The sequence below is a fragment of the Manis javanica genome, chromosome 9 (assembly GCF_040802235.1).
Source record: "Manis javanica isolate MJ-LG chromosome 9, MJ_LKY, whole genome shotgun sequence".
Lineage (NCBI taxonomy): Eukaryota > Metazoa > Chordata > Mammalia > Pholidota > Manidae > Manis > Manis javanica.
The window spans coordinates 87,977,157-88,004,601 of record NC_133164.1 but is presented as its reverse complement, the minus strand read 5'-3'; the positions used below and the strand labels follow the sequence as shown (position 1 = coordinate 88,004,601).

Sequence of the window (27,445 nt, the reverse complement as noted above, 5' to 3'; positions counted from 1 at the left end):
TGCAGCTGCTGCCTTGGTATTTCTTTCAATGAATCCTTAAGCAGCATAAAATTATATTATAGAAAGACAGAACACATCTACCAATATATGGACAAAAGACACAGAAATACAAATATACATGACCAATTACAGCTATAGGAATGGGACACCATTTCTACCACAATCTTCAGAAACTCATGAACCTGTCCACACACACATACACAAAGTGGTTTTGTCTTAGACCCCACGGTTAAAGCCACTACTGTAGTTACAGTGCCTTGTACCTACATTTTTTTAGATGCACTTTTTGTAATAAAATTTCTTGTTCCTTTAGGATACACTTAAAGAAATGTGTATCTCACTATACTAACTTCTGTATAACACAGCTCTATGCACAGATTCCAGAGAGATGTCATTTCATCACTACACACAAATTATAAGACAGCCAAGAGAGCACAAAGATCAAGGGAAAACTACTGAAATGTTCAATAAGAACCAGGTAAAAGGGGCAATAACAGTTATACAGCACCATTTGGATGAAGAAGTAATGAAGTAAAACTATTTGTTATATATAATATCATAACAGGAAAATCAGTTATACCATAAATAATAATTAAAATCATTTACAAATGATCATTCTTAGGGAAAACTCCATCAGGAATAGGTTCATTCATGTGCTCATTCGTTCAGTCCTTCATTGATACTTACAGAGTGCTGTCAGGCACTGTGCAGGTTGCTGGATTATTAGAGTTTGAGTGAGATATACTCTGTTGGTGAGCATGTCAATTGCCTCTTAGGAAGAGTCTATTAAAATTTTAAATACATCTAACATTAATCATAGCAACTTCACTAGTAAAATTTTTTCTTTAGATAAATTCTTGTAATATACAGGAGTACTTGAAGTGTGACTAGTTTAGGGACATTTGTAGAGACTGCAGCACAAAGTAACAGACATGATGTCTGTGGGAAAAATTTTAAGGCTCAACACAAAGACATTTTCAAGTAATCAAGTCCTCCATTATGAAACCACAGGATACTTTATGTACAGAATATTATGAATATTAAAAATACAAACCTGACTTTTTCTTTATGACATTTTGCCAGTGCTTTGCAGAGACTTGGATCAGGACAGAGATCAAGAGGCGACTGACTCTTCTTATTTCGAATGCTAAGGTCAGCGCCATTGGCAGCCAAGAAACAGGCAATAGATGCTGCACTTTTCTTCTCTGCACCCTGGGTACCAAGTCCCATTATTAACTGAAATCAAATGAAAAAAGTCATTATTTTCCCTTTAGGAATCTGTTATCAATTCTCACCACAAAACTGTGTGTGTGTGCATGTGTGTATGTACTATAAATAAAAATACATGTCTGGGAAGAACTTATAGCCTATATAGATATGGTGGACATTCATGAGTTGCAGTCCTAATATCCATTCCCCTTCACACACACACTCCAATTTCTCAGCCATATAGTTTGATGACTGACCTACTCTCCAGTTTTAGAGGTGGACAGAAGGAGGACCAAACCAGTCAGATATACACCGTATCTATGAGACTGGTTCAGGAATGAGATAACCCAAATCAGATCAATTAAGGCCAATAAAACTCAATAAGAGGACTTCTGATTGAGATATTAAGGACACAGTACTTGCTATTCTACTCAATTTGACTCTGCAGCTGCTAGCAACCAGTTTGAAACAATGAAGGGAGAGACAATGGAGAAAAGAATCAATACCTAAGAAGTGAACCAACAAATGGGGAATAAGAGAAATCAGATTCAGCTAATTTAAACATCTTTTCTGAAAATAGTCCAATAATCATTAACATTAATGAAGTGTCTACAGTGGACCAAGTACTATTAAGAACTTTCCACTAATTAATTCATTTAATATTTACAACCACCTTATGAGTAATTACTCCCCTTCATTTTAAAATGAGAAAAATGAAGTAAAGAATTGTCCACAAAGGCAGCAAGAACCCCTTTATATTCTTAAAAATTATTTTAAAATTCATATAGGAAGGCAAAGGACTTAAAACAAACAACCTTGAAAAAGACAATGAAAGTTAAAGGACATAGACTGACTTGAATATTTATCATAATATAAGCTACGGGAATGAGGACAGTAGGACTGACATCACAAAGCTAGAGCCACAGACCCAGGAAGACTTCACATACATGGTTAACTAATTTTGGACAAAGGCACAAGCAATGCAGTAGAAGAAGAAAGTCTTTTCAACCAATGGTTCTGGGACAACTGGCTATCCATACGTAAAAATAATGAATTCTATACTATATATACAAATTCACTCAAAATGAATCACAGACCTAAAGGTAACAGCTAAAAGTTTATGAACTTATAGTATAAAATAGAGAACCTTTATGACCTTGGGTTTGGCAAAGATTTCTCAGAACACAAAAAGTACAAATAATGAAAGAAAAACTGGTAAATTAGATACATCAAAATGACAAACTTCTGCTCTCCCAAAAACACTTAAATGAAAGAAAAGACAAGCCACAGACTGGGAGGATATAGATGCATATCACATATCTGGTAAAGAATTGTATTCAGATTATGTAAAGAACTTTCAACACTCAACAGTAAAAAAAAGAGCTCAACAGAACAATGAACAAAAGGTTTGAACAAATACTTCATCAAATATATGAACAAATGAATGAAAAGACGTCCAATGTCAGTAGTCATTAGGGAAATGCAAATTAAAATCATAACGAGCTACAACTACATATCTATCTGAATGGCTGAAGTTAAAAAAAGAACCAAACAACTTTGGTAAGAATGTGAAGCAATATAGTGAAATAAGTCAGGCAGAGAAAGGCAAATACCAAATAATTTCCCTCGTTTGTGGAGTATAACAACAAAGCAAAACTGAAGGAACAAAATATCAGCAGACTCACAACTCCCAAGAAGGGACTAGTGGTTACCAAAGGGGAGGGGTGGCAGAGGGCTGGTGGGGAGGGATGGAGAAGGGGATTGTGGGGTATCATTATTGGTGCACATGGTGTGTTGGGGGTCATGGGGAAAAAAGTGTAGCTCAGAGAAGGCAAACAGGGACTCTGGCACCTTACTACACTGATGGACAGTGACTGCAATGGGGTATGGGGAGGGACTTGATAATAAGAGTGAATGTAATAACTACACTGTTTTTCTTGTGAAACTTTGAGTGTGTATCAATGATACCTTAATAAAAAAAAAACCAAAGTAGTACAAAAAATAGTTTAAAAAAAAGAATGTGAATTGATGTAGTTAGTATTGACTAGTATTTATTTCATGAACTAAATTTCTACATACGTAGCTCTGATAAAATATTATAGCAGATGCAGATTAAATTAGCCATAAATATAAGATCTTGCATTAAAAGATGCTTCCACTTGTAGTGAATTACAATTATCTTTACTCACTGTGTTTTTGGATGGCTCCCAGGCAGCATCGACCTTCCCCACATCTTGCATATCTTGGAGCTGACGTAGCTGAGACAAGGTATGATGCCTCAAAGCTTCATGCAAAGGAGTATCCCCATCCTTATCCTGAATATCTAATTTAGCACCTGCACGGACCAAAAGCTAGAAGAGAAAGACATCTTATTTTGCTAAGGTATCCCCACCCATGAGAAATCACAGCCTATCTAAACAGTGAGAGAGCCCTAGACCTACCTGAAGAAGTTGCCAGCTGCATTAAAGCTAATTATTTTTATGATTTTCTTGCTATTACTCTATAACCCTTCCTTACAAAAAGCAATGAGCTCTGGTTACTCAAATATCAAATTAGAGAAAACAGAAAGAAATGACAACCAATATACTGCTTAACTCACCTACTCTAAGATAATGTAACTGGAAGAAATTTGGGACTTTTTTTTCCTCCTTTTAATTTCAGATATGTAAGTTGGGATATTTTAAATACTTCCAATAGGACCAAATCATAATGTTCAAATTCTTCTATTACTCAAACAAGCAAAAATTATTTATTCCATTTTCTTTGGTCGATTTTCTCCAAAATGGTCATAGGAAAAGCGCAAGTATCACAGATAAAGAACTTTTAGCATGAGCAAGTTCAAATCATAAATGTGAAGTGTTTACTGAACTACAACCTCTTACATAAAATGCATAAGGATATATTTCAATAGACATTGTAAGGATTAAATATAACTTTAAGACTTTGCTTATGGTGCCTTAATAATTTTCCTAATATTTTTACAAATGCTATTAGAATCTTAGAAAAACACCATATAAAGAAACCAATCTCAATCAGGCACATGGTTTTATCTGTCATGGCCAATTACCAATTTTTACTTTGTTCCAAAAACATTAGATAAAGTGTCACTCTGGTGCAGTGTTTCGCAAATGTGAACATCCATCAGAATTACATAAAGAGCTTGTTAAATCACAGATGGCCACTCCCACCCTGGAGGTTCTGAGTTGGTTGGTCTGAGGGTGGGGCCCAAGAATCTACTTTCCTACTAAAGTCCCAGATGACGCTGACACTGCAGGGTCAGCCTCCCAACTCTAAGAATCATCGCTCTACAAAAAAATTTTAAACAGATCATCTTTCAAATATTTTTTTCTGGATTTACTAATTACCAGAGTAGTAAAAAAAAAAATACACTACTTCAAAAGCATATAAAATAAAAATGTTATTTCATACTTTTTGAATCTGTGTGGCAAACATACAAAGTTTACTCTCAACAACACAAATTAAGAGGAGAATGTACTTTTTAAAAACTAATGATACTTTGAAATTCTATGATTTAATATTTTGGGAATTCACAAATCTGTCAGCAAAATTATAAAGACACTGAATAGTAGAATTCTAAGATTTTCCCTATTATAAGTTAAAACTTTTCACCCACCTGATGTAAAATACCCTAAAATCATAATTTTTTACATCTAGCTATGCGTTTGGAGAAATCTAACAATGTATCACTGTTAAATTTTCAAAATGTTCTAGAAATCCTTCTGGTTAAAACACATTGTAAGCCAAGATTCACGTTATAAACACTTTACCCTCACAATCTGGGTGTGCTGTCTTTCAACAGCAAGGTGTAGGGCAGTTTGTTGGTTCACGTTCTGGATATCCAAGTTTGCATTACCCTGAACAAGAACAAAGTTTACATAGTTAAGATCTGGCAACAGTGAACAACACTAAAACTAACTCTTTCTGGAGAATTCACTAATACAGGACACTGCTGACCACTCTCCTCTCCTCTAGCTGCTGAAACACTGTTCTCACAGGGTAAGAGTTGCTGGTAATACAGGAAGAACTGGATGGGACAGCAAACCTTCTGAAATGGAACCACGAGTTCAAATTAATTTTTTTTATCACAGTGACTCCATCTAAAAACAATTAGGCAAAGTACAATACAGAACTCAAACACAGCTCTTTCAATCTCTATTATAGAGCAATGGAGATAATCAGCTAAACAGTTTTAACTAAACTATTAATTAGTATTTTAACTAAACAGTATTTCCTGAAAAGTTGTATTAATGAGTCTTTGTATAAGAATTAAACTTAGATTTACTTTAATGACCTAATAAGGTTGCTTCTTCTTGTTGCGTAACTGAGCTCTTCCTCACTCAGTAAAAAGGAACTTTGCTTCCTGGTAAAAAGAAATGCTTAATTAAGTACAGAAAAACTCTTACTAAAGGGAGAGCAGGAAGTTCTACCAGGATCCTGACATGGCCAGAGGCCTATATGAGAACAGCTGATGCCAAAGACAGAGGGCTGAGGAGCAAAAGCACTGAACGTAGCATCAGGGGTACCAAGGTTCAAGTGCCATCACTTATGAGCTTTGTGAACTTAGGCAAGCATTCACTATGCCACTTCATGTCTATTTCCTCAGTTCTAACGTGGTGTTAGTACAGTCTGTTTCACAGGGCCAATGTGATGATCAGGGTAGGCTGCCTCACAATATGCCACTTTGGCACATTGATTATTTTGAATTAAAGTTACTTAGGAAATAGCCAGTGCAGGGACACTCTGACCCTTCTTTTCTCCCCTGAAGGCTGGAAATAAATTCCCCATGGGAAAGCTACCTTCCCTGTGCCTGGAGGGTAGAAGGCATTCTTATCACCAGAAATTGGAAACTCAGGGCCAAGAAAGCTGTATAAACAAACTGCTACTTCTTCATTTATTTTCCTATCCTAAGCCCAAACACCTTTATTAATTCTTCACAAATAACTGTTTAAAAAGTATAAAAGCTGCCTGCTGTGGTCACATCAGAATCTATTTTTATGAGCTCCTGTATATATGAAATTAAACATGTTTCTCCTGTTGATCTGTGTTAGGTTAACTTAGTAATTAAACCAGCCAAAATACCTAGAAGAGAATAAAGTAAAAATTTTCCTCCCCTACAGTAAGGAGTAAGAAAAATAACACTTAAACTGCCTAACACAATGTCTAGCACAAGAACAAAAAAAAAAGGAAATTAAGTGCTACATACTCAAAAGATAAACTTTATCATTCCGTTAACATCTTAGAGCCATCCATGCACTCTGATTCCACCTGTGCCTTGCTTGGAGTATCAGGTGGGGCTGAAACTCCAGTAATGTTATGACATCTTCTGGCAGATGGGAGTTTCTGGCTTATCATTTATGTTTCTCTGAGTGCAATCATGAGATACCTGATCTCACCTTGTTTTCTTATCATGTCTGTTCTCATGTAAATGCAGAAAGTGAGGGATTTTCTTTTTAAGTTTCCTGACCTTTTCCATCATTTACATTTTCCAAATTGGTACATTCCAAATACGGTACATTATAATAGGATGCACCATAATTCATTTACCCAGACATTACTTTATAAACATTTGGCTGCTTCCAGCTTGGGATTATTATAAATGAGCTGCTACAAATATTTAGTATGAGTATTTGCATGGGAATGTGTCCTCAGTTCTCCTGGGGATGTACCTAGAAATGGGGTTGCTGGTTCATATAATGAAACAGTTTAACACTTTATAAGAAACTACAAAATTGTGTTTCAAAGTGGCTGCTTTGAAAAACAAACATCAGTAATGTACATGGGTTCGATGGCTCCACATCCTAACCAACACTTGGCTCTGTTGGTCTTTTTAATTTTAGTCCCCTCAGTTGACTGTAGTATCTCAGTGTGGGTGTGTAGTTTGTTTCCCTAATGACAAATAGTAACTCAAGCAAGGTCACAAGATATGCAATCAGTATACAAAATCTAACTGTATTTCTATATACTTACTAGCAATATACAGGTAGAAACTGAAATTTTAAGACAATTTACAATAGCATAAAAAAACTAAAGACAAATCTAGTATGTGCAAGAACAAACTTCTAAAAGACTCAGACTCTAATGCAAACTAACAGTCTGATTCTAAAATTTAAATTGAAACTCAGAAGATCTAGAATTTTAAAGTAATTCTAAGAAAGAAGAACAAAGTTGGAGGACTGAAGTGATTTCAAGACTTCTATAAAGCAACAATAACAAAAACACTATTACTGGCATGGGTCAGTCAAGCAGATTTTGATGAAAAGTAAATTATCATAATTAACAATACTTTTGAAGATAATAATTTTAATAATAAAGACTTAAACTGGCAGGACAAAGATGGTTTAACTTTAAGCTATTTCCTTACCTAAACTTCCGTAGTTTATGGATCTACCTTATGACCTGCTGCTTAAGTATATCTGATGTACTACTTACAAAATTGTTCTACTGTTTCATCTTCTTAACTAGACTGAGAGTTCCTTGAAGTCAGAGATCATAGGCTTTGGTAACTTCAGGGCTTTTATATGGCATATACTTGACTGAGACATTTAAATATTTTGCTGAGTATACTAAAACATCATAAAACTGCAATAAATAGGTTCCCAAGAAATCTAACCTCATAAAAATGTGGAGTCATCTTACTTCAGAGATTAATGAAATGACTACAGTGAGCCTGTGCTGCTGCCCAAACAGATTCCAGGGGTCTAGCAGCAGTTGTGAACTGAATCTCCAGACCCTTGCTGCAGCCTGGTGTGACCTGATGGCAACTGGCCACACCAGCTTAGATGTTAACATGTTGAGTTCTGGTCCTGTGACTGATGGGCACTTCTACAAGAGTGGCAGCAATTCTGGGAAATTCCTGTTAGTTGATGCCCATCTCATTTGGCCCAATCCAGGAATACTGGGCAGAGGGAACAGTGGGGACTGAGGAATACATACACACACACACACACACACTTCCCTCCATTAAGAACCAGTGTTAGGCAGAAGATGACAGATGCACTCTGATTATGCATCCTCATGGGTTTTACAGTAACCTAGGAAAGTAATAAATAAATGAGAATGGTCCAAAAGTGTTAAAATTAACTGCTTTTCCTACCTGATGTACCAACAGTTCAGCCACTTCCACATGATTGTTAAGTGCAGCAAGATGCAAGGCAGTATAACCATCATCTTTTTTCTCATCTACAATCCATGGTCTTGGTAATTTGGATAGTAAAACACGCATTGCACTGAAAGTCAAATTTACATTACTTTGATATTTGTATAATCTCATATTTAAGTATTCTATTTTCTTCAGGAAAAATATACAAATGAAACCATATGAAAATATTATTCTTTAAATTATGCCCTTAAAGAGAAATAGAAAATTCCATTTTTCTAAATCTCAAATGTGTGATTTTTTTATACTTTAAGAGGTGAACTACCAACATTTGGAGAATAGAATCAAAACAAAATAAGTGTGCTACAAAAGGGAAACATGAAAGAAAAAAACCAATGGAGAAATAAATATGCCCTCACAAGGACACAATTTGGTTTTGTGTAATCTCTTAGGTTCAATTTTGAATAGTACCTACTAAAGAGTTAATAAAAAACAACCAGGTAACAACAGTAACAAAGTAGGAAAAATAGTGATGATGAAAACTAATTTTATGTAGCTGGCCGACTATCATGAACTGCAGAGCTACTAAAAACTGGTATGTATGTCAGTGCTAAATCCAGTTGATATCAAAACATACAAAATGGTAATTATAATTTAGTACTTAAAATTTAAGGATGAGTAACAAAACATTTCCTGAACAAAAAAGACAGTTATCTTAAAGACCATCAAAGATTAAAGCATAAAAGAGCAAGAGAACTAATGAACAAGAAATGATGCTTCTTGAAGAAGCTAGTCTACCCCCCAAAACAGAGAAAAGCAAAATCAGAAGCAACTTTTCTTACCATACACCAGTAACTTCCTAACAAGAAGGTTTTTCGTGGAAAAATCATAATATAATTTACAGGGAAAAATACCTTAATATATTTCCCCACTAATTTTTTGTTAAAGACTGAACAGAAACCTGCTCCTGTAAAGAGTGTTATACTTGGCAAGGACAGTGTTGATATGATGTACATATATTAGACACTGAAACTTTCCCAACTAAAAAAAGTAAAAAAGCCCTCGAAATTGTTCCAGTAGAGCATAAAAGGGCAATAAATAATACTATGATACATGTTGGGATAGTTTCTCCTCTGGTATTTATGAGAAATAAAAATTTGAAGAGAGATGCTATAAATGTATAGAGAAACAGACTGAAGTTGTAATAAGAGTATGTATGAATGAAACAGTAAGTCATTAAAAAAGTGAGAATAAGGCTTAACATGACCAAGAAAGTGTTTCTTTAATGGCAGTGGTCTATGAATCCCACATAGGAAGTTCAAGAAATCTTAGAACAGGCTCCGGAGGATCCAAGAACCTCAATAATTGTACTCAAATGTGGAAGTTGACAGCTTTTATCAGATTTTTAAACAGATTTATGACTCAAAGTATATTGAGAATCACAGCCTAAAGACACCCTTCAGTGGCTACTGAAGTTAAAATTATTGTGTAGGAAAAACAGACTTCTGTCAATTTATGGAAAGCTATGAACTGCCCCCCAGAGAAATACATACAATCTTTACCTGCCACTTTAAGGAAGTCTACAAATCCCTCAGCCCTACATGGACCTGCTACAAAGTTAAGGTTTCCTGCTTCAGTTCGTTTACTTTAATTATAAGGATTCTAATACTCTAAGTGGAATAAAATGCTAGATATTATGTAGACTTTGACTAAGATTCTTAATGGGGAAAAGTACTGGTACCACATTACACTACTGAATTTGGACTTGACATAATCATGATATTAATGCCAAACATTACTACCCTATACATCTGACCATGCAAGAAACAGTTTATAAGCGTTTTACAAATCTTTTTTGAGTTTAAAAGATGCAAGAATTAAATGTGAAAAATGTTCTACTACAAAAATTTAATCATTAAAAACTATAAACACTTGTTATTGATTTAAATAAGACTTTGATATGACTATGTTGTGAGAAAAGGTGGTAATAGAGGATGTTCACAGCTGTAAATCTATGAACATTTTCCATAACATGAAATCAGTAGATAATGTTCTAAAACTGACAGACAAAGAAACTGCAGGATAAGCTGCCAAGTTACTACAGCCAGTGGGGAGAGGCATGCGAGGTGAGGGATAAAGCAAGACATTGTTCTCTTTCATTATAAGCTTTGTGACAGTATTTGACTTACCTATGTAACATATATGTATATTAAACATTATAAACTTTGTCTATAGTTTAATTTTTTTTTAAATTTAAGCCAAAACACTAAAATAACACTTGTGCTTAAACTCTTTTAAATTAGCAATTTTAGTCCTCGTAGCCAAGATATATAAATGCTGCATCAAGTTTTACATTATGAAGTATGGCCCAAGTTAATTTCCTGTAGTTTTTTTTTTGTCACTGAGCTGGTTCTTACAGAACCACATTTCCTACTGTCTTCCATTTTTGTTTCTGAAGTACATTCCTGTGTTATGTTGCCAAGAGCTGAAAGGAAGGAAAGGACAAAAGGAGTAATTCCTCCTGAGGCATAAGATGTCTGCTGAGATGGAGGAATCACTTACCTGCTCTCCTGGGCTGGCATTTCATAAGAGAACACGCTAAGGAAAGCTAAAGTCCCTCAGGAAGAAGAGCCAATGGCTCAGAAAGTTACTAGGGCATTTAAACAGAAATAGTCTTGAAAGCGTATTGCCTCTCTACTCACAGTACTTTGTGCCTTTTGCCTTTTCCTCTCTCAGTACAATATGTATAAGTGAACTGTCAGAACAAGAGAAAGACAGTAATTCGAGGATACTGTTGGAAGAACAAAACTGAACTTAGACCCTTCTAGATCACATTATACTAAGTAAATCAAACTCTAATATTAAAATGCAAAATTCAGATTCTCTTAGAACAGGCTCCGGAGGATCCAAGAACCTCAATAATTGTACTCAAATGTGGAAGTTGACAGCTTTTATCAGATTTTTAAACAGATTTATGACTCAAAGTATATTGAGAATCACAGCCTAAAGACACCCTTCAGTGGCTACTGAAGTTAAAATTATTGTGTGCAAGTTTTCATTTCAGAACAAATTTACCCTGTTAATCGGTCCCACCTATATATATAAATATTCTTTCTATGGGGTAGACAACCTTAGAAGTCCACAGTATAACCAGGAAAGCCAGTTGCAGGCTGTTCCCTGCAGTACCTTAGTTAATTAAGAGACTGTTGTTATGCTGCAAGCAAGCACTGAGGCCCAGAGTCACCGGGATTAGGGTGTTACTAGCACAATAAATCAATAAGCCAGGAGACTCACCTGTGGAGCACAATATATGAGATTTGGAGATAACTTTTCCCTAATGCCCAAATATTCTTCTTTATTTCTCAATCTGGTTGTTTTCCAAGAGGTTAAGGACATGGATGGTTTAAAGATAAGATCTTACTACCAGTTAAGCAGGCATTTGTAAACAGTGCCAAAGAAGCATTAAGTTTCAGAACAACTAATAGTGGTGCCCAGCATAATCCCTGGCACATGGTAATACTCAAACGTTTGCTGAATGATGAACAAATGAGTCCTAAGAAGTAGAAGGGACAAGCAGCTGCTACATTGGTATGTCATAGTCAAATGGCACTGGTTCCATTTTTAGGGCCTGCCACGCTTTGCAATCTTTCTTGGAGAAATAGGCAACATCTTTCCCAACTATGGAGGCCTTACACACTATTATGGCTTAGTGTAAAAAGACATTAAAATAACACTATAGTACATATTAGGTGTTCAATAAATGCTTGCTAAAGAACAATTCCTCAAATAATAAAGCAGGTTAGCCCAGAATCCATAAAGGAATTTTATGGATTGATCAATCCCAAGTAGTTCTTAGGGGCACACTATAAAAGCAGGTTAGTATGTAATATTCTAAACACATTTTTTGTTCAGTACACACCCCTATTTGAATATATGCAGACAAGAAGTCTAGGCAGTTTCTAAAAGGAGACCAAAAAGCTATCTGTGGTAACCGTAACCACTTTAATAAGTGGCTTAGCTTTGCTTTCTTTCATCCAGCTACAGCTGGATGGAAAAACTGCAGTGAACAAATATTTTTACAAATATCTTTTTAATTCTTTGGTGTTTTTTCTCCCCCACAAACACTTTTTTGACAGATACCATAATTAAAGGTTCATTGAAGGCTGCAGAAGAGTTGTTTAGGTGTTTAGACAGCTAAAATTATCTATGAAATGACTGGTCAGTTCTTATCTCCCTTCTCTGTTGTAAGCCACAGAAGCCCACTTCACTTATCTTCATATTCCCTTTGTGTACCTAGTACAAGGAGCTCAAAGTTTTGTTGAATGGAATGAATGGAGAAAGAAAATCAAATGAACATTTTCTGAAAATACTGAGGCAAGGATATTAGCAACATACTGTATTTTTGGTGTATGCTAAAGTCCCCAGGAGTAGTAATTCCCTTACTGATCTCATCATTACAAACCAGAGGAGCACCACGGAATAATGAAGAGCTCAGAGTCTGAAACCAAACTATATAGGTTCAAAATTGGGCATTAAGAAACTGGATGGCTAGCAACTTAAGCAGTTTACTTTATTTCTATGCCTCATTTCCTCATCTACAAAATGTGAGAGGGATCACAAATCCTATCTCATAGGGTTATGAAAATTTTAAAGGGCTTAGAAGAGTGCCTGGCACTTAATATATTAGGTATGTATTTGCTAAAACAACAAAAATGTTCACTGCTACAAAATGGTTAGGAAAAAATGGGGCAATTTAGAACCGAAAATTAACCTTACACTCTGAGATGATATGTGTAAAATTGTGTCAGCATCTAGGAAAGCTGGCTCTTTAAAATTATCAAGTATCTACAGAAGCATTCTTTATGCCACTGTTTTAAACCAGCCATCCACAATAATTCTACTACAGTATGAAATGCTAACGTCAAAAAAAATGTCAAGGACAAACTTCCCTTGTAGGAGAATGAGCCTAGAAAACCGATAATGGTTTTTCTTGACTCTTACCTGAATCAATCTTAAGAGAATATATTTAAATTAAGAACAAGGTCTAGTTGGTTTCTATTGGGCATTTTTAGGTTTGTAAGATCCTAAGTTGTATCTCCACAGGTTTGTTTGATTTGATGTTATATTTCTTTCCTCCTTGGTTAGAAAAAATAAATTTCAGTGTTAAAATTTATTGTGAATATTCTAGTAAAATTTAGAACAAAAGATTTTTCCTTTGAGACATACACTATGAGGCAAAGTCATACAACAAATTAGTAACTATTTCAGGCTTTGGTAAAGTGTTAAATTATCATACCCAAAAGCTATTTCAGAAAATTAAATAGGAATAGAGATGCAGAAGGGAAGAAAAAACCACTTCACATATGAAAATGAAATAGAACTTATTAGAATGCATTTTAATGGTTCTGTATGTATAGTTTCAATATAAAAGTACATAATTACTCATGAGTTTGACTTGTTTTTCACATAAGCATTACAAAAAATTAACTTAACACTGAATTAAAAGTTTTTAGAGTTTCCAAAATTTCATTTATACCGTCTTCTTCCCTAATGATGTCACTCTATCTTTAATATACAGGGTTCTACTTACCATTTCTACGTATTTTCCATTCAAACATTGTTCATTAAATTTAAAAAGCACATACAGAAACAACTGGCTGTAAAGATAACCCTACAAAAATTCCTTTGGACCTTTAGCTATATAAAATGTCATCGATAATATTTTTCACCAACAAAAAATCAGGCTGAGATACATTTTGGCAGCAGAGGGATTTTATTTGTTCCATATCTGTGTCCAAAGACTATTTTGCTATGAGCCAGGGTAGTATTTTTCCTCTTTCCTTTTTTCTCTGCAGCACTTCTAAGTATAGTGACAGCCGCATCAGGCTTTTCTAGTCTCAGCGCAAGCTCAGTGAAAATCTGGGAAATGTAAGTGGGAACATGAGAGACCGCTTTATTTGGCAGTGTTTAAAAAAAAAAAAAAAAGGGGGGCAGAACAAATGGCAAAGCAGTGTTTGGACCGCAGGATGAACAATCAATAGGCAGAAAGCAAGATAGAGCTTCCTCAGCTTTTGGATCGACAATCGACAGCTGAGAGACTATTTTTTGCTATGGTTGACTAAATATGGTCAGGGAAGAGAGAGGCACAAGAGAGCCTGTTTGCCTGGGAGTGCATGTTTCAAATGCTTAGCTGCCTATAAAGCTGTAACAGTTTAGCCTGTGGCCACTGAGGGAAGAATCTAAATTAACCTCTGTAGTGACCATGTGGAAGTCCTGACCTTGCTTGCAGACTTGACCTCTGGATATGACAAGGTAGCTTCAATACAGATCTACCATTTAATTCTGGAAACTAAAAACCAAAAAAACCTCACAGCAAGAAAGATACAGAATGTTTCCTGAGAAGTCAGAAGAACCAGTGTACTCTGGTGGCAAAGGAAAATAGGGTGAATGTCTACAGTTACTTTTGGGGAATGAGGTGTGTTTTGTTGTTTTTTGTCTTTTTTAGATTATAAAATTAACTTCCTCTACAACTTTTCCCCCTCTTCTGAAGTATTTCATCTGCGAAATAAGCAAGGTTCATCTTGGCTGCTGTAGCAACTGGCCCTGGTTGCTGAACTTTCTATATAGCAAATACAAAGTATTCATTATCTGTGCAATACTGGTAATATGACATTCCACATCAAATGACCAACTTTAATTCAGTTTTATTATTGTTTTTTTTAAGGGGAAGGGAGAGGGCAGAGATGACTAATTTTTTTGCTCATTTGTTTTTCTAATTAATCTTAAAAGGTGAGGTTCTGTGCAATGATACTTCCCCCTTACTTCACCTGGCTCAGGAACAGTGCTGAATCAGCGAATAGAGTGAAGGAACAATCAAGATGAGATGGCTACTGCTGATGTGACTCTCTAGGTGATTATGTCTCCTCCTGCTGCAGAAGCTGCACGGCACTAAGCTTACAAGGTAACAAAGCACTACCAGGCCTGTACTTTTAAGGATGCTTATGCCTTTCTGCATGCTTACCTATTATAGATTTGGTATGTTTTTATAGATAAATTCTATCTGGGCACAGCCTAATTTCAGAGTTCAAGTGGAGAGCTATGTAGTGTAAAAAGGAATGTTGTTTAATTATCATGGCAGATAACTCTTATTCTCAAAAACATACAATCCATAGCTGCCATTTACATAAGATTTTTGTTTTTATTGTTTCTCTTTACTGTTTCAAATTAAACGATTTTGCATCTCTAGTAAATCACACCTGCTTCCAAAGTACGCTACCTTTTTAAAACTGTTAACTTTCCATTTCAAGGTTTAGCCAACAAAGAAACTTGGCACATCACAAAGTATTTTTTAATGCTTACGCATAGTTGACCAAAAAAATCAGAATGTGCAAGGTGAAATTCTAATCCTGCACTGCTGAAACTGCTGTAGTACTGGGCTATCTGCTGCTATGTCCTGATTTGCTCTCTCTCAGTTATACTAGCTTTTTAATCACAAGCTGCAGAAATTTTACTTTCCCTGCCTTTTTTCCCCTCCTTCCCAAATCTGAAAATGACTTATGGTTTTCTTTTAAATTAACCTTTTAATACCATAATAATTAAAGGCAACTCACCAACTGTAATTTTTTATGCAAAATGATCAAGTTAAAACCTAAGTACTCATAGGCTAACACCTTCCAGTTCTTTTAAGTGAGACTTTGGTAAAGTTAACTGTTCTGACAGTTATCCTTTATATCAAAAAAAATAATCAAAAGAACTAAAGTCACCAAAATTAGATATTTATACGTCTACTTGAATTTGTATTTAACTCAAACAGAAGCATCAAAGTGAAAAATTCAGAACTAATAAAGGGACAACAAAGAAATTTTCCAAAGATCTTGAGTTCTTACCTGTGAACTTAAGAAACATTAACAAAAAACTCATCTTTAAAAATTCAGTTCATTCACACTCTAAAAAGATCTGGTTTTTCTAAATATCATCAGAACAAGTATTTAACTTGTTGGCTAATTGGTTAAGTTTGTAAAGAGAATTTGCACCAAACTAATTACTAACTACTTGCAGGATACAGAAGCAAACTACCAAATATAAAGAAATTCACTCTGAAGACTATGAAGAAATACTTGGCTATCTTACCAATTCCTGAAATATACTCTGTAAAACTCCACTGACTGTATGAATCTCTTGCAAAAACAACCACCAAACCAGGACAAAGTTCAACATAACTTGGTTAGTGTTTAGAGGTGCCTATGTCCACCAGGAACAAGGAACCATAAATGGCACTTACACCATGCTTCAGGTAAATTTGTTACACAGTTTAGTCTTTGATGGTCTCTGCATATGATCTACCAATGCTCTACATCGGTGAGCTGAATGTTTTACTAACAAATTGGAAAATAAAATATTTTATCTTTTTACAGCTAACAACTTAGTAACACCTACTCAGAGTACATACTTCTTTATGTACCCATATGAACATGCAATGCTATGGAATGTAAAGAAGTATGTATTTTTGGTAGGCAATAAACTGCCAAGAGGGAACTAAACCTCAGCTAACAGAAGCAAGGTAAATTAACCTAGTATCAAAGAGATGGCCTCTGGCAATACTAACACCATAAAAATGTACCTACTACTTATAGATGGAAACTGAATGTCATTAAGATTTATATCTTGTGAAGAAAAAGTTCTATTGCAATAGATTTAAAATGATAAAACTTTTAAATCGTTTAATCGTAAAATATGCTACATTTTACATTTTTTAAGTACCCACATGACTAAAATTTCAATACAAGAGAAAAAACAGTATTACCGGCACAAAAAAATTAGGAATACAAATGACCTATTTTCTGTCTCCACAACCCGACCTTAGTCACATTTGTAGGGTCAACTGATTTGTTAAGAAATAGAAGATATAACAAAAGTTGGCTTCATTTACATTTTAACAGGATTCTTCATATTTTAATAAATTTATCATGTACTAATTATTACAGGAATTTCTGAAGCAAGTTTTGCTGCTTTAGATTTCTTTTTTGAAAGTTACACAGAATTCTAACAGGCTATCTTTTAAGTAATATTCTATCCTCAAAAAAAAGAAGTCCTTGTCAAGTTTATCAGGTCCTTAACCCAGTCTCTACTTTAAATGTCATGCTAGTACTTAGAATAAATTAAAACATAAGATTAATGGATGAAAAATGATAATCTGAGCCACAGTTCTAAGTCTGATAACAGACTGATATTTAAAAGAAATTAATGTATTATCTATATTCCCTGAATTTGCTTTTTGCCAAGGAGACACATAAAATGAAAACACTATTGTCAAGAAACCAATTTACATGGATAAAATAACCATCTTTTATTGGTACTATGCAATTACAATTTAATTTTTATAAACACTAGAACCACAATTTATAGTATGTTAGATATAAAAATATCACTAGGTTTTAGACAAAATTTATTCTATACAGTACATACTTATAGATTAATAAATTGTAAATAATAAAGCTCTTAGCAATACTTTATTAGCAGTACTGTTTTAAGCTACTATGAAAGACTTAGGAATAAAGAAATACTAATACTAAATTCCTATTTAGACATAGTATTTATACTAGAAACATGCATTTCAATGGAATATTTAAACATGTATGAAAAGTATAATAATAATTTTAAATTTTTTCTATGTCACAAGTTGAACAGAAATGGCTATAAGGTTAACTGTAATTTTCTCTGTGTTTAATAAGACAACTAGATAGTTGTCAAAAAGATAGTTTTCACTGCATCAGATTATAATGAGAATGACTGTTAGATACAGTAGCACATAAGTTATTGCAGGTTTACTAGAAATTACGAAAAGCTCATGATTTTTACAAATTCTACATTTTCAAACAATTAGTTCAAAGCCTAACTCACTTAAGCATAGACCTTCTTTCTGATCATCCACAAACAGAATGGTAATGCTTCATACTGAATTTGTTAAATTTGTTAACTCTACATGCCCTAAATACCAACAACTGAAAGTATGTATCATAAAAAGGTTCCTCTATAAAACTACTCAAATAGTACTATATTGTTTTAATAACAATCATATTTATTTTTCTATAGGAATAAAACTTTTTAATAATTATTTTAAAACATCCCAGTGACTAAGAATCGTATTGCTCTAATATTAAGGATACATACTCCTTAGAAAATACAATGAGTGCATCTGTTCGTCATTTTAAAAGGAAAATTATATACTGTTTCTAGAGCTTACAGGTTTAACTTAACATATCTAGCACTATTTTCAATCACTCTAAAATGTCACATTCATCCCTTAGATCAGCTGTTCATTTTTAACTGAGTACATATTAAATTCTGGGCATCTGCTGACACTGGTGTAACTCAAACATTTCAACTGTCTCTCTGACAGGGATAACAGATGCTGACATTATCAAATGCTGTACTATTTTTTTTCCATGGCCTCTTCTTGCCCCGATATGGCCAGTATATGAAACTGAACTGCCATCCAAAAGCACACTTGAGCAACTGGACCTGCTACACAGCTCCCATATAACTAGTAAAAATAGAAGCCAGTTTTATTGCTATCTTCAGTACTTAAGTCCAGGCAATTTAACACCTGTTTCATTTCTATTAAAATAAATGATGGAAAGAACTGTAGTTACATTAATTTCACCAGTAGCAGCATGATACTTACCAAGCAACAGATGCAGAATATACTTAATATGAGAATTGTCAGATTATTGCCTGAATTAGTGTTGACCTTCTCCCAGCATAATTCAAAACGGTAACTATTTCTTTACTCTTTATATTTCACTGAGAGCATTTACCTTATAGGCAAACTGTAATTCCTCAAACTTTTACTTATGCAAGTATATTACAGAAGACATCTTTTCCCTGATGTTGAAATGCAATACTGAAATCACATTATAACAAAAATTTGCTGTACTGAGTTTTAAAGTATTACTCACATGGTACACTTTAATACTCACACTCATTAACTGTAGCCAATCACCACAAGTTAATGTATTATTAAACTGATAATGAGAAGTAGCCAATCTGTACCCAAAATGACAGACTTCTGTCAAGGAAATAGAGATTTAAAAGGGTTAAGTTACTAACCTATGATTAGTAACACAACATACGCAAAAACAAAGAAAAATGAGCTGGCATACATGGTGGTTCCTTTCAACACAAGTCCAAGCAATACACTGAATACATATATGATCTATTTATAAACCAGAGGGCAGAGGTATTTTCCTTAAGGTTACTCATTCCTCTACCCTCAGTCAGCAACTTGCCATTAGTCCCTCAAGTATAATACTAAAAAAAGCAGCGGTGGTAGAAAGGTCTGACTAGCAGAGCAGTACTATTCCCTAACTTATTAGCTTATTTTCCTTGGTTTACTGCCTAGAGATAAATAAAAAAGATTATTACTCTGAAATAAATCAAGGTCTATTTTTTCCTTTAAATGCTGTTGGCTTTGAAACAGGCTACTTGTGTACATTTAAGAATTAAGCAGAGATGTTAAAAACAAAGATGTACGTTGATAATCCTTTACTGCATTAATGACATTTTAAAGGGTAAAGATTCCTGCACTATTGGAGCAGGTCATAGTAGGAAAAGCACCTTGAATATAGAAAATTTTACATTCAGTGACTGAAGAACTGATATGAGAGTCTAACATTTGTAGAAGGCCCATAATTTTACAAATACAAAGCATTTTAACTGTTTTGGATCCCCAACTAGCCGCACTACAATGCTTTGCTAAAGCTGGTAAAATGGAACCAAATCGCCTCTTCAATGGATTTGGTCCCCTTCAACCAGCTGTAGCTATGCATTGATTACAACGGGACAGTTAACGTTTCAGTCGATTTCAATCACGTGCCAACTACTTTCAGCTTAAGTTATTCAGCTTGTGGTTGAAATAATTTGTTACTCTTAATTCTACTTGCAAGAGCCATAGTGTTTAACAATGTTCATAAAAAAAGCTTTATGAAAAATGTGTGGATGACTTAAGGATTTCAAATAAAATCATTTTACTTATTTGTGGTCTCTTGGTATTAAACTTATCCTCCAGAAAAGAAATGGTAATGAAATGTAGACTATGCTAAATTAAAAAAACAAACAAACAAAACTTCCTTCAAAGGAAGAAAACATCTGAAAGATCACCTAAACCCACCTGACACCGTTAACAGGAATGCTACACTGCATTTCACAAGGACAAATCCACGTTTTAAGTTAAAGGAAATATAACATCAAATAAAATAATACACTAGAAATGTTGGGTCACTATCTTCCACAGGATTAGCATTTAGCTTTACTGCTTTTTACCTGAACATTGATTGGTAAGGTGAAAAAACATGATGGTACTGCAGAATACCTTGTGGAGAGACTTAAATAGTAAGTATCTAGCTTTTCCAACCCCGAACCAAAAGTTTTTAACCCTCAAAAACGAAAGAAAATGCTGAACATCACTACTGTTTATTGGTGTGGCTATTCCCCCCCATCCAAAAGTCGTTTCCTCCATTGTAAAACAAAGATCTCTTCTAATAATAACATTCTATGACTCTCCTGTCTTTTTTGTCCTTCACAAAAAATATACACACATCTCCAGTGAAGAGAAAAATGAAGGAAGAGGAAAGGCAAGTGATCCAACATTCTTCTAATTTTCTTATTGATGGCAATAAAACTACTGTTAATGTCATGTTCTTTCAAAAACAGAGATAATCATTTAAGTAATAATGGCTACTAATGGTAAGTGGTGGTGTAAAAACCTAGATGTTTACACAATCCTCAACTCCTAATCATGCCCCTATTTCAAAGTGAAGCTCATCCCTTAAAGGAACATGGGCAAAGGCAAGTATATGTAAAGAAATCTTATCACTTCATTCAGGTTAGCAGGTCTTCTTGCACATATTATATCCCAGTCACATAAATATATTTAAGTATTATAAGGCACATAGTGTTTGGGTAACTGCATGGACACATATGAGAGAAATGGACATACAATAAGTACATTACCATTTAACAGACTCAGCCACTTTTTGTAGAGCACTCAACATGTTCAGAGTTTATAAGAAAAATAAGATATGGTCCAGATAATCAAATCTTCCTATCTTCAACAAAGTTTCAATTGCCAGACCATATTTCAAAATTAAAAAAATTAAAGGTATCACAACAGTCTAGAGGGAATATTAAGAGTAGCTCACATATTCCAGTAAGAGTATGTATCTTTATGGGGATAGATAAGTAAACAACAAATGCCTCTGATTTATCGTAGCACTAACTTGAAAACATAAGTATATTACATCATGTGGTTCACTCATATTTTATTGTTACTTTTCATATTCAATTTATACTAAATAACAATAAAGTAATTTTATAATACTGTTATCACTAGTCACAAAATACCTATCAATTGCTTTAGGCCAGATCTACAGTGAATACCGTTAATTTATTTTCATGCCTATGAAAGAGTTCTAAAAACTTAAAGACAGCTAAACATGCACTGAAAGTACCTATGTAATGTGATTAAAGCTGATCCACATAATTTTTAGTTTTCATTTTCAACAGAAATGATCTGTGCTCCTCATGTAAATCTGAAATTTCCTCTGTATCCAAAAAGAAAAGATAATATGGCTAAACTCTAGAGGAACATCTGTAGAAATATAAAATCTAGGAATACACAAGCAGCATGATTCTTAGTTAAGATTTCTTAAAATTAAAAAAAATTACTATATTAAGACATATTGTAACTGCTACTCTAAAACACTCGACTTTATAAAGCATGACCAAAGCACTCAGTGCCTCATAACGAAAACTTATATTCTCTTCCATAATTCTGAAAAAAAAAAAAAAGAATTCTTTCTCTTAATGTCTTTATTTCAGTTACTGTTATATGATGAGGAAAAATCAAGATCAGCATTAAAATCTGGAATCTACATTGCTCTGGGGCTTTGAAATCTAGATTTCAAAGTACATTCTTTAAAAATATAGGACACTTAGAGACCATTAATGGACTAGAAAACAGAGAACAGGAATGCAGAAAAAAAATATATAGGACACTTAGATGTATTTTCGATAATCAAGAAAATGACACTTTCTAAAAAGCACAACAAATAATTATTAAGTATACTACATTATTTACTTATTTCTGGAAAATTATTATGGATAAAAGCAAGGCTAAGGAATAGTATGTTACTTACAAATTCCACATGTATATATATATGCACATACAAATTTCAGAAATATCACTAAATGACAAAGTGCAATAATTGTAAGTAAATATTTGTGCTGGTATTATACTCACAATGATGTAAACAACTTACTATAGAAAAAATTTACACATTTTGCTGACAGGAAAAGAACAGTGTAAGGATTATACTAAAGTGCCATTAATTGCAATTAAACAACTATACATGAAATCCAAAAGTTAAGCCAAGTAAGTATACTGAAGAAGTTAACTACAGTATAAAACAAAGATCACAAAGAACAAGTTAAAATGTTACAAATCAAGGTAACTCAGTCATTAAGTTATATAAATTATAAAATGCTTAGAAGGGGAGGATGTTAGTACATCTATTAATCATATTTAATATTTTACCCAAAAATACTAAGTTTATCAGGTTCTGGAAATAATAATGTACTATAACTGGTTTTCTCTAAGTGTTATAGGCAAAGACTTGTTTTTATAATTTCAAGTATACCAAAAATGGTTCCATCTTTTGACACCACTCATCAGTGCAAGGAAAAGCTAATTCTAAGAATAAGAAATTTAACATAATAAAAAGGAACTCAAAACAATACAATTTGCAATTACAAGTGATACGTAAGTTGTGGCATCTTCTGGTATTCTTCAGTGTCCAAGTAAAATCACACTGGTTATCTGGCAAAGTACTGTCAGTACCACATAAAATATCTTAAGGAAACAGGAATAAGTAAGTCATGTAGCTTTAACAGAAGCACCACTTAGTTATAGGATGAAAATAGTTTCCCTTTCCTTTTAATGTCACCGGACACCAATTAACTAGCTGGAGGAGTCACCATTATATATTTTCAAGAAGAATTCTCAAGATTTATGCAAGAATTGAAGAAAATAGTCTATTTTCTCCTCCTTGTACAGGCTTAGCAGTATTAAATTACTTTGCCTGCTCCCAATAAAGTGAAACAATACAAAATATTTAAAAGGTAATGATTTCCTAAGAGCTTCACTTTTCAGTTTATCTTAAACATTACAATTCAATATTATAACCTAAATTCTCTCAATAAAGTCTTTTTGACTATTCTAATCTGAAATAATTGCTCTATTTGAACTAACAGTTTCTCTACGGGGTTTATCTTATAATTGGTCATTTAACATCTTGATATCTAACATTATCATATCAAATTACGACTAACATTTATTGAGTCCCTATTCAATAGTCAAAGCATTGTGGAAGATAAAAAGATGAAAAGGAGAGTGCACAATTTTAACAGAAAGAAACAGATACATCACATTAACAGAGAGCACTAAACACAATATAAGTGCAATAAAATAAAAACACAGAACAAGGAAGTATAATGTGCAAAGAGAAAATTATTTCAATGAGATCTGCAAGCTCTAGAAGAAAGGTGGCAAGATAAAGGGGAATAAGAGCATCCTGATCAAAGAAAATATTTTCATGAAGGAAGAAAGCAGACAATTTTAGGAAAGGGGAATAAAAATGTATTTAAGAGGGGCGGGAGCCAAGATGGCGGCGTGAGTAGAGCAGTGGAAATCTCCTCCCAAAAACACATAGAGCTATGAAAATATAACAAAGAAAAATCTTCCTAAAATAGAGACCACAGGACACAGGACAACATCCAGACCACATCCACACCTGCAAGAACCCAGCGCCTTGTGAAGGGGGTAAGATACAAGCCCCAGCCCGGCGGGACCCGAGCGCCCCTCCCCCCGGCTCCCGGCGGGTGGAGAGAAACCGGAGCAGTTTTTTTTTTTTTTTTTGGCGAGCGCTTTTTGGAAGCCTTAGAGGGACGGGCCCCCGTTGCTGGGGAGGCAGGGTGGTGGGACCGGTGAGGAGGTGCCTGGGAACAGCGCCGGAGGACAAAGAATATCCCGCGTTTCTCCCTGCGAGACCTGGGGGCGGGTGCCTGAGACCGGTGCCTGAGGACGGAGGAGGTCGCGCGTTTTTCCCCTTTTTTTTTTTTTTCTCTTTATGGCAAGCGCTTTTTGGAAGCCTTGAAGGGACGGGGACCCCAGTGCTAGGGAGGCACGGTGGCGGGACTGGTGAGCGGGTGGCTGGGACCGGCGCCTGAGGACAAAGAATATCCCCCGTTTTTCCCTGCGGGACCGGTGGGCGGGTGCCTGAGACCGGCACTTGAGGACAGAGGAAATCGCGCGTTTTTCCCCTTTTTTTTTCTCTTTTCTGCGAGTGCTTTTTGGAAGCCTAAAAGGGACAGGGACCCCGGTGCTAGGGAGGCAGGGCGGCGGGACTGGTGAGCGGGTGCCTGGGACCGGCACCTGAGGACAAAGAATATCCCGCATTTTTCCCTGTGGGACCGGTGGGTGGGTGCCTGAGACCGGCACTTGAGGACGGAAGAAATCGCGCGTTTTTCCCCTTTTTTTTTCTCTCTTTTTGCCAAGTGCTTTTTGGAAGCCTTGAAGGGACAGGGACCCCGGTGCTAGGGAGGCAGGGCGGCAGGACTGGTGAGCGGGTGCGTGGGACCAGTGCCTGACGACAAAGAATATTGAGCGTTCCTTCCCTGCGGGACCGGTGGGTGGGTGCTTTTTGGAAGCCTTGAAAGGACAGGGACCCTGGTGCTAGGGAGACAGGGCAGCAGGACCAGTGCGCGGGTGCCTGGGACCGGCACCTGAGGAAAAAAAAAAAAAAAATCGCGTGTTTTTTCTTTTTTTTTTCCTTTCTGTTCCCTCTCTCATTGTTGCTGTTGTTGTTTTGGTTTGGAGAGTGCTTTTTGGAAATCTTAAAGGGGCAGGACAGGTCACTTAGACCAGAAGCAGGGAATCTGGGGATCTCTGGGCACTCTAACCCCCTGGGCAGCAGGGAGCACAGAGGCCCCTTACGGAGATAAATAGTCTCCTGGCTGCTCCCCCTCTAACGGGGCTCCACCATTTTGGAGGAACAGCCCCAGCCAGGCCAAGCCCACAGCAACAGTGGAGATAAACCCCAAAGCAACTGGGCAGGAAGCAGAAGCCCTGTCTGCGCACAGCTGCCCAGCACAAGCCACTAGAGGTCGCTATTCTCCCAGGAAAAGGCTACAAACCAACAAGAAGGGAAGCTCTTCCAGCGGTCACTTGTACCAGCTCTGCAGACTATCTCTATCACCATGAAAAGGCAAAACTACAGGCAGACAAAGATCACAGAGACAACACCTGAGAAGGAGACAGACCTAACTAGTCCTCCTGAAAAAGAATTCAAAATAAAAATCATGAACATGCTGACAGAGATGCAGAAAAAAATGCAAGAGCAATGGGATGAGATGCAGAGAAAAATGCAAGAGCAGTGGGATGAGATGCAGAGAAAAATGCAAGAGCAGTGGGATGAAGTCCGGAAGGAGATCACAGATGTCAGGAAAGAGATCACAGAAGTGAAACAATCCCTGGAAGGATTTATAAGCAGAATGGATAAGATGCAAGAGGCCATTGAAGGAATAGAAGCCAGAGAACAGGAACGTATAGAAGCTGACATAGAGAGAGATAAAAGGATCTCCAGGAATGAAACAACACTAAGAGAAATATGTGACCAATACAAAAGGAAAAACATTCGTATTATAGGGATACCAGAAGAGGAAGAAAGAGGAAAAGGGATAGAAAGGGTCTTTGAAGAAATAATTGCTGAAAACTTCCCCAAACTGGGGGAGGAAATAATCGAACAGACCATGGAATTATACAGAACCCCCAACAGAAAGGATCCAAGGAGGACAACACCAAGACACATAATAATTAAAATGGCAAGGATCAAGGACAAGGAAAGAGTTTTAAAGGCAGCTAGAGAGAAAAAGGTCACCTATAAAGGAAAACCAATCAGGCTAACATCAGACTTCTCAACAGAAACCCTACAGGCCAGAAGAGAATGGCATGATATACTTAATGCAATGAAACAGAAGGGCCTTGAACCAAGGATACTGTATCCAGCACGACTATCATTTAAATATGATGGTGGGATCAAACAATTCCCAGACAAGCAAAAGCTGAGGGAATTTGCTTCCCACAAACCACCTCTACAGGGCATCCTACAGGGACTGCTCTAGATGGGAGCACCCCTAAAAAGAGCACAGAACAAAACACACAACATATGAAGAAGGGAGGAGGAGGAATAAGAAGGGAGAGAAGAAAAGACTCTCCAGACAGTGTATATAACAGCTCAATAAGCGAGCTAAGTTAGGCAGTAAGATACTAAAGAAGCTAACCTTGAACCTTTGGTAACCACGAATCTAAAGCCTGCAATGGCAATAAGTACATATCTTTCAATAGTCACCCTAAATGTAAATGGACTTAATGCACCAATCAAAAGACATAGAGTAATAGAATGGATAAAAAAGCAAGACCCATCTATATGCTGCTTACAAGAAACTCACCTTAAACCCAAAGATAAGCATAGACTAAAAGTCAAGGGATGGAAAAACATATTTCAGGCAAACAACAGTGAGAAGAAAGCAGGGGTTGCAGTACTAATATCAGACAAAATAGACTTCAAAACAAAGAAAGTAACAAGAGATAAAGAAGGCCACTACATAATGATAAAGGGCTTAGTCCAACAAGAGGATATAACCATTCTAAATATATATGCACCCAATACAGGAGCACCAGCATATGTGAAGCAAATACTAACAGAACTAAAGAGGGAAATAGACTGCAATGCATTCATCGTAGGAGACTTCAACACACCACTCACCCCAAAGGATAGATCCACCGGGCAGAAAATAAGTAAAGACACACAGGCACTGAACAACACACTAGAACAGATGGACCTAATAGACATCTATAGAACTTTACATCCAAAAGCAACAGGATATACATTCTTCTCAAGTGCACATGGAACATTCTCTAGAATAGACCACATACTAGCTCACAAAAAGAGCCTCAGTAAATTCCACAATATTGAAATTCTACCAACCAATTTTTCAGACCAC

General features: G+C 35.6%; 1 protein-coding gene and 1 long non-coding RNA gene across 2 annotated transcripts in view; one reads left to right on the top strand and one right to left on the bottom strand.

The window, feature by feature from the left end:
• Nucleotides 1-27,445, bottom strand: part of MIB1 (MIB E3 ubiquitin protein ligase 1) — a 146,038-nt gene that overhangs the window by 18,125 nt on the left and 100,468 nt on the right. Inside the window, exons 13-16 of the mRNA XM_017657469.3 lie at nt 8,324-8,456; nt 4,998-5,084; nt 3,399-3,560; nt 1,055-1,236 (exon numbers count right to left, since the gene is read on the bottom strand). Coding sequence (XP_017512958.1) covers nt 1,055-1,236; nt 3,399-3,560; nt 4,998-5,084; nt 8,324-8,456 — 564 coding nt within the window. The remainder of the gene's footprint in view (nt 1-1,054; nt 1,237-3,398; nt 3,561-4,997; nt 5,085-8,323; nt 8,457-27,445) is intronic.
• LOC108395297 (uncharacterized) lies at nt 8,570-20,359 on the top strand. Its single transcript, XR_001852642.3, has 3 exons — nt 8,570-14,801; nt 15,116-15,287; nt 16,385-20,359. It is a non-coding gene; the product is annotated as an uncharacterized lncRNA (long non-coding RNA).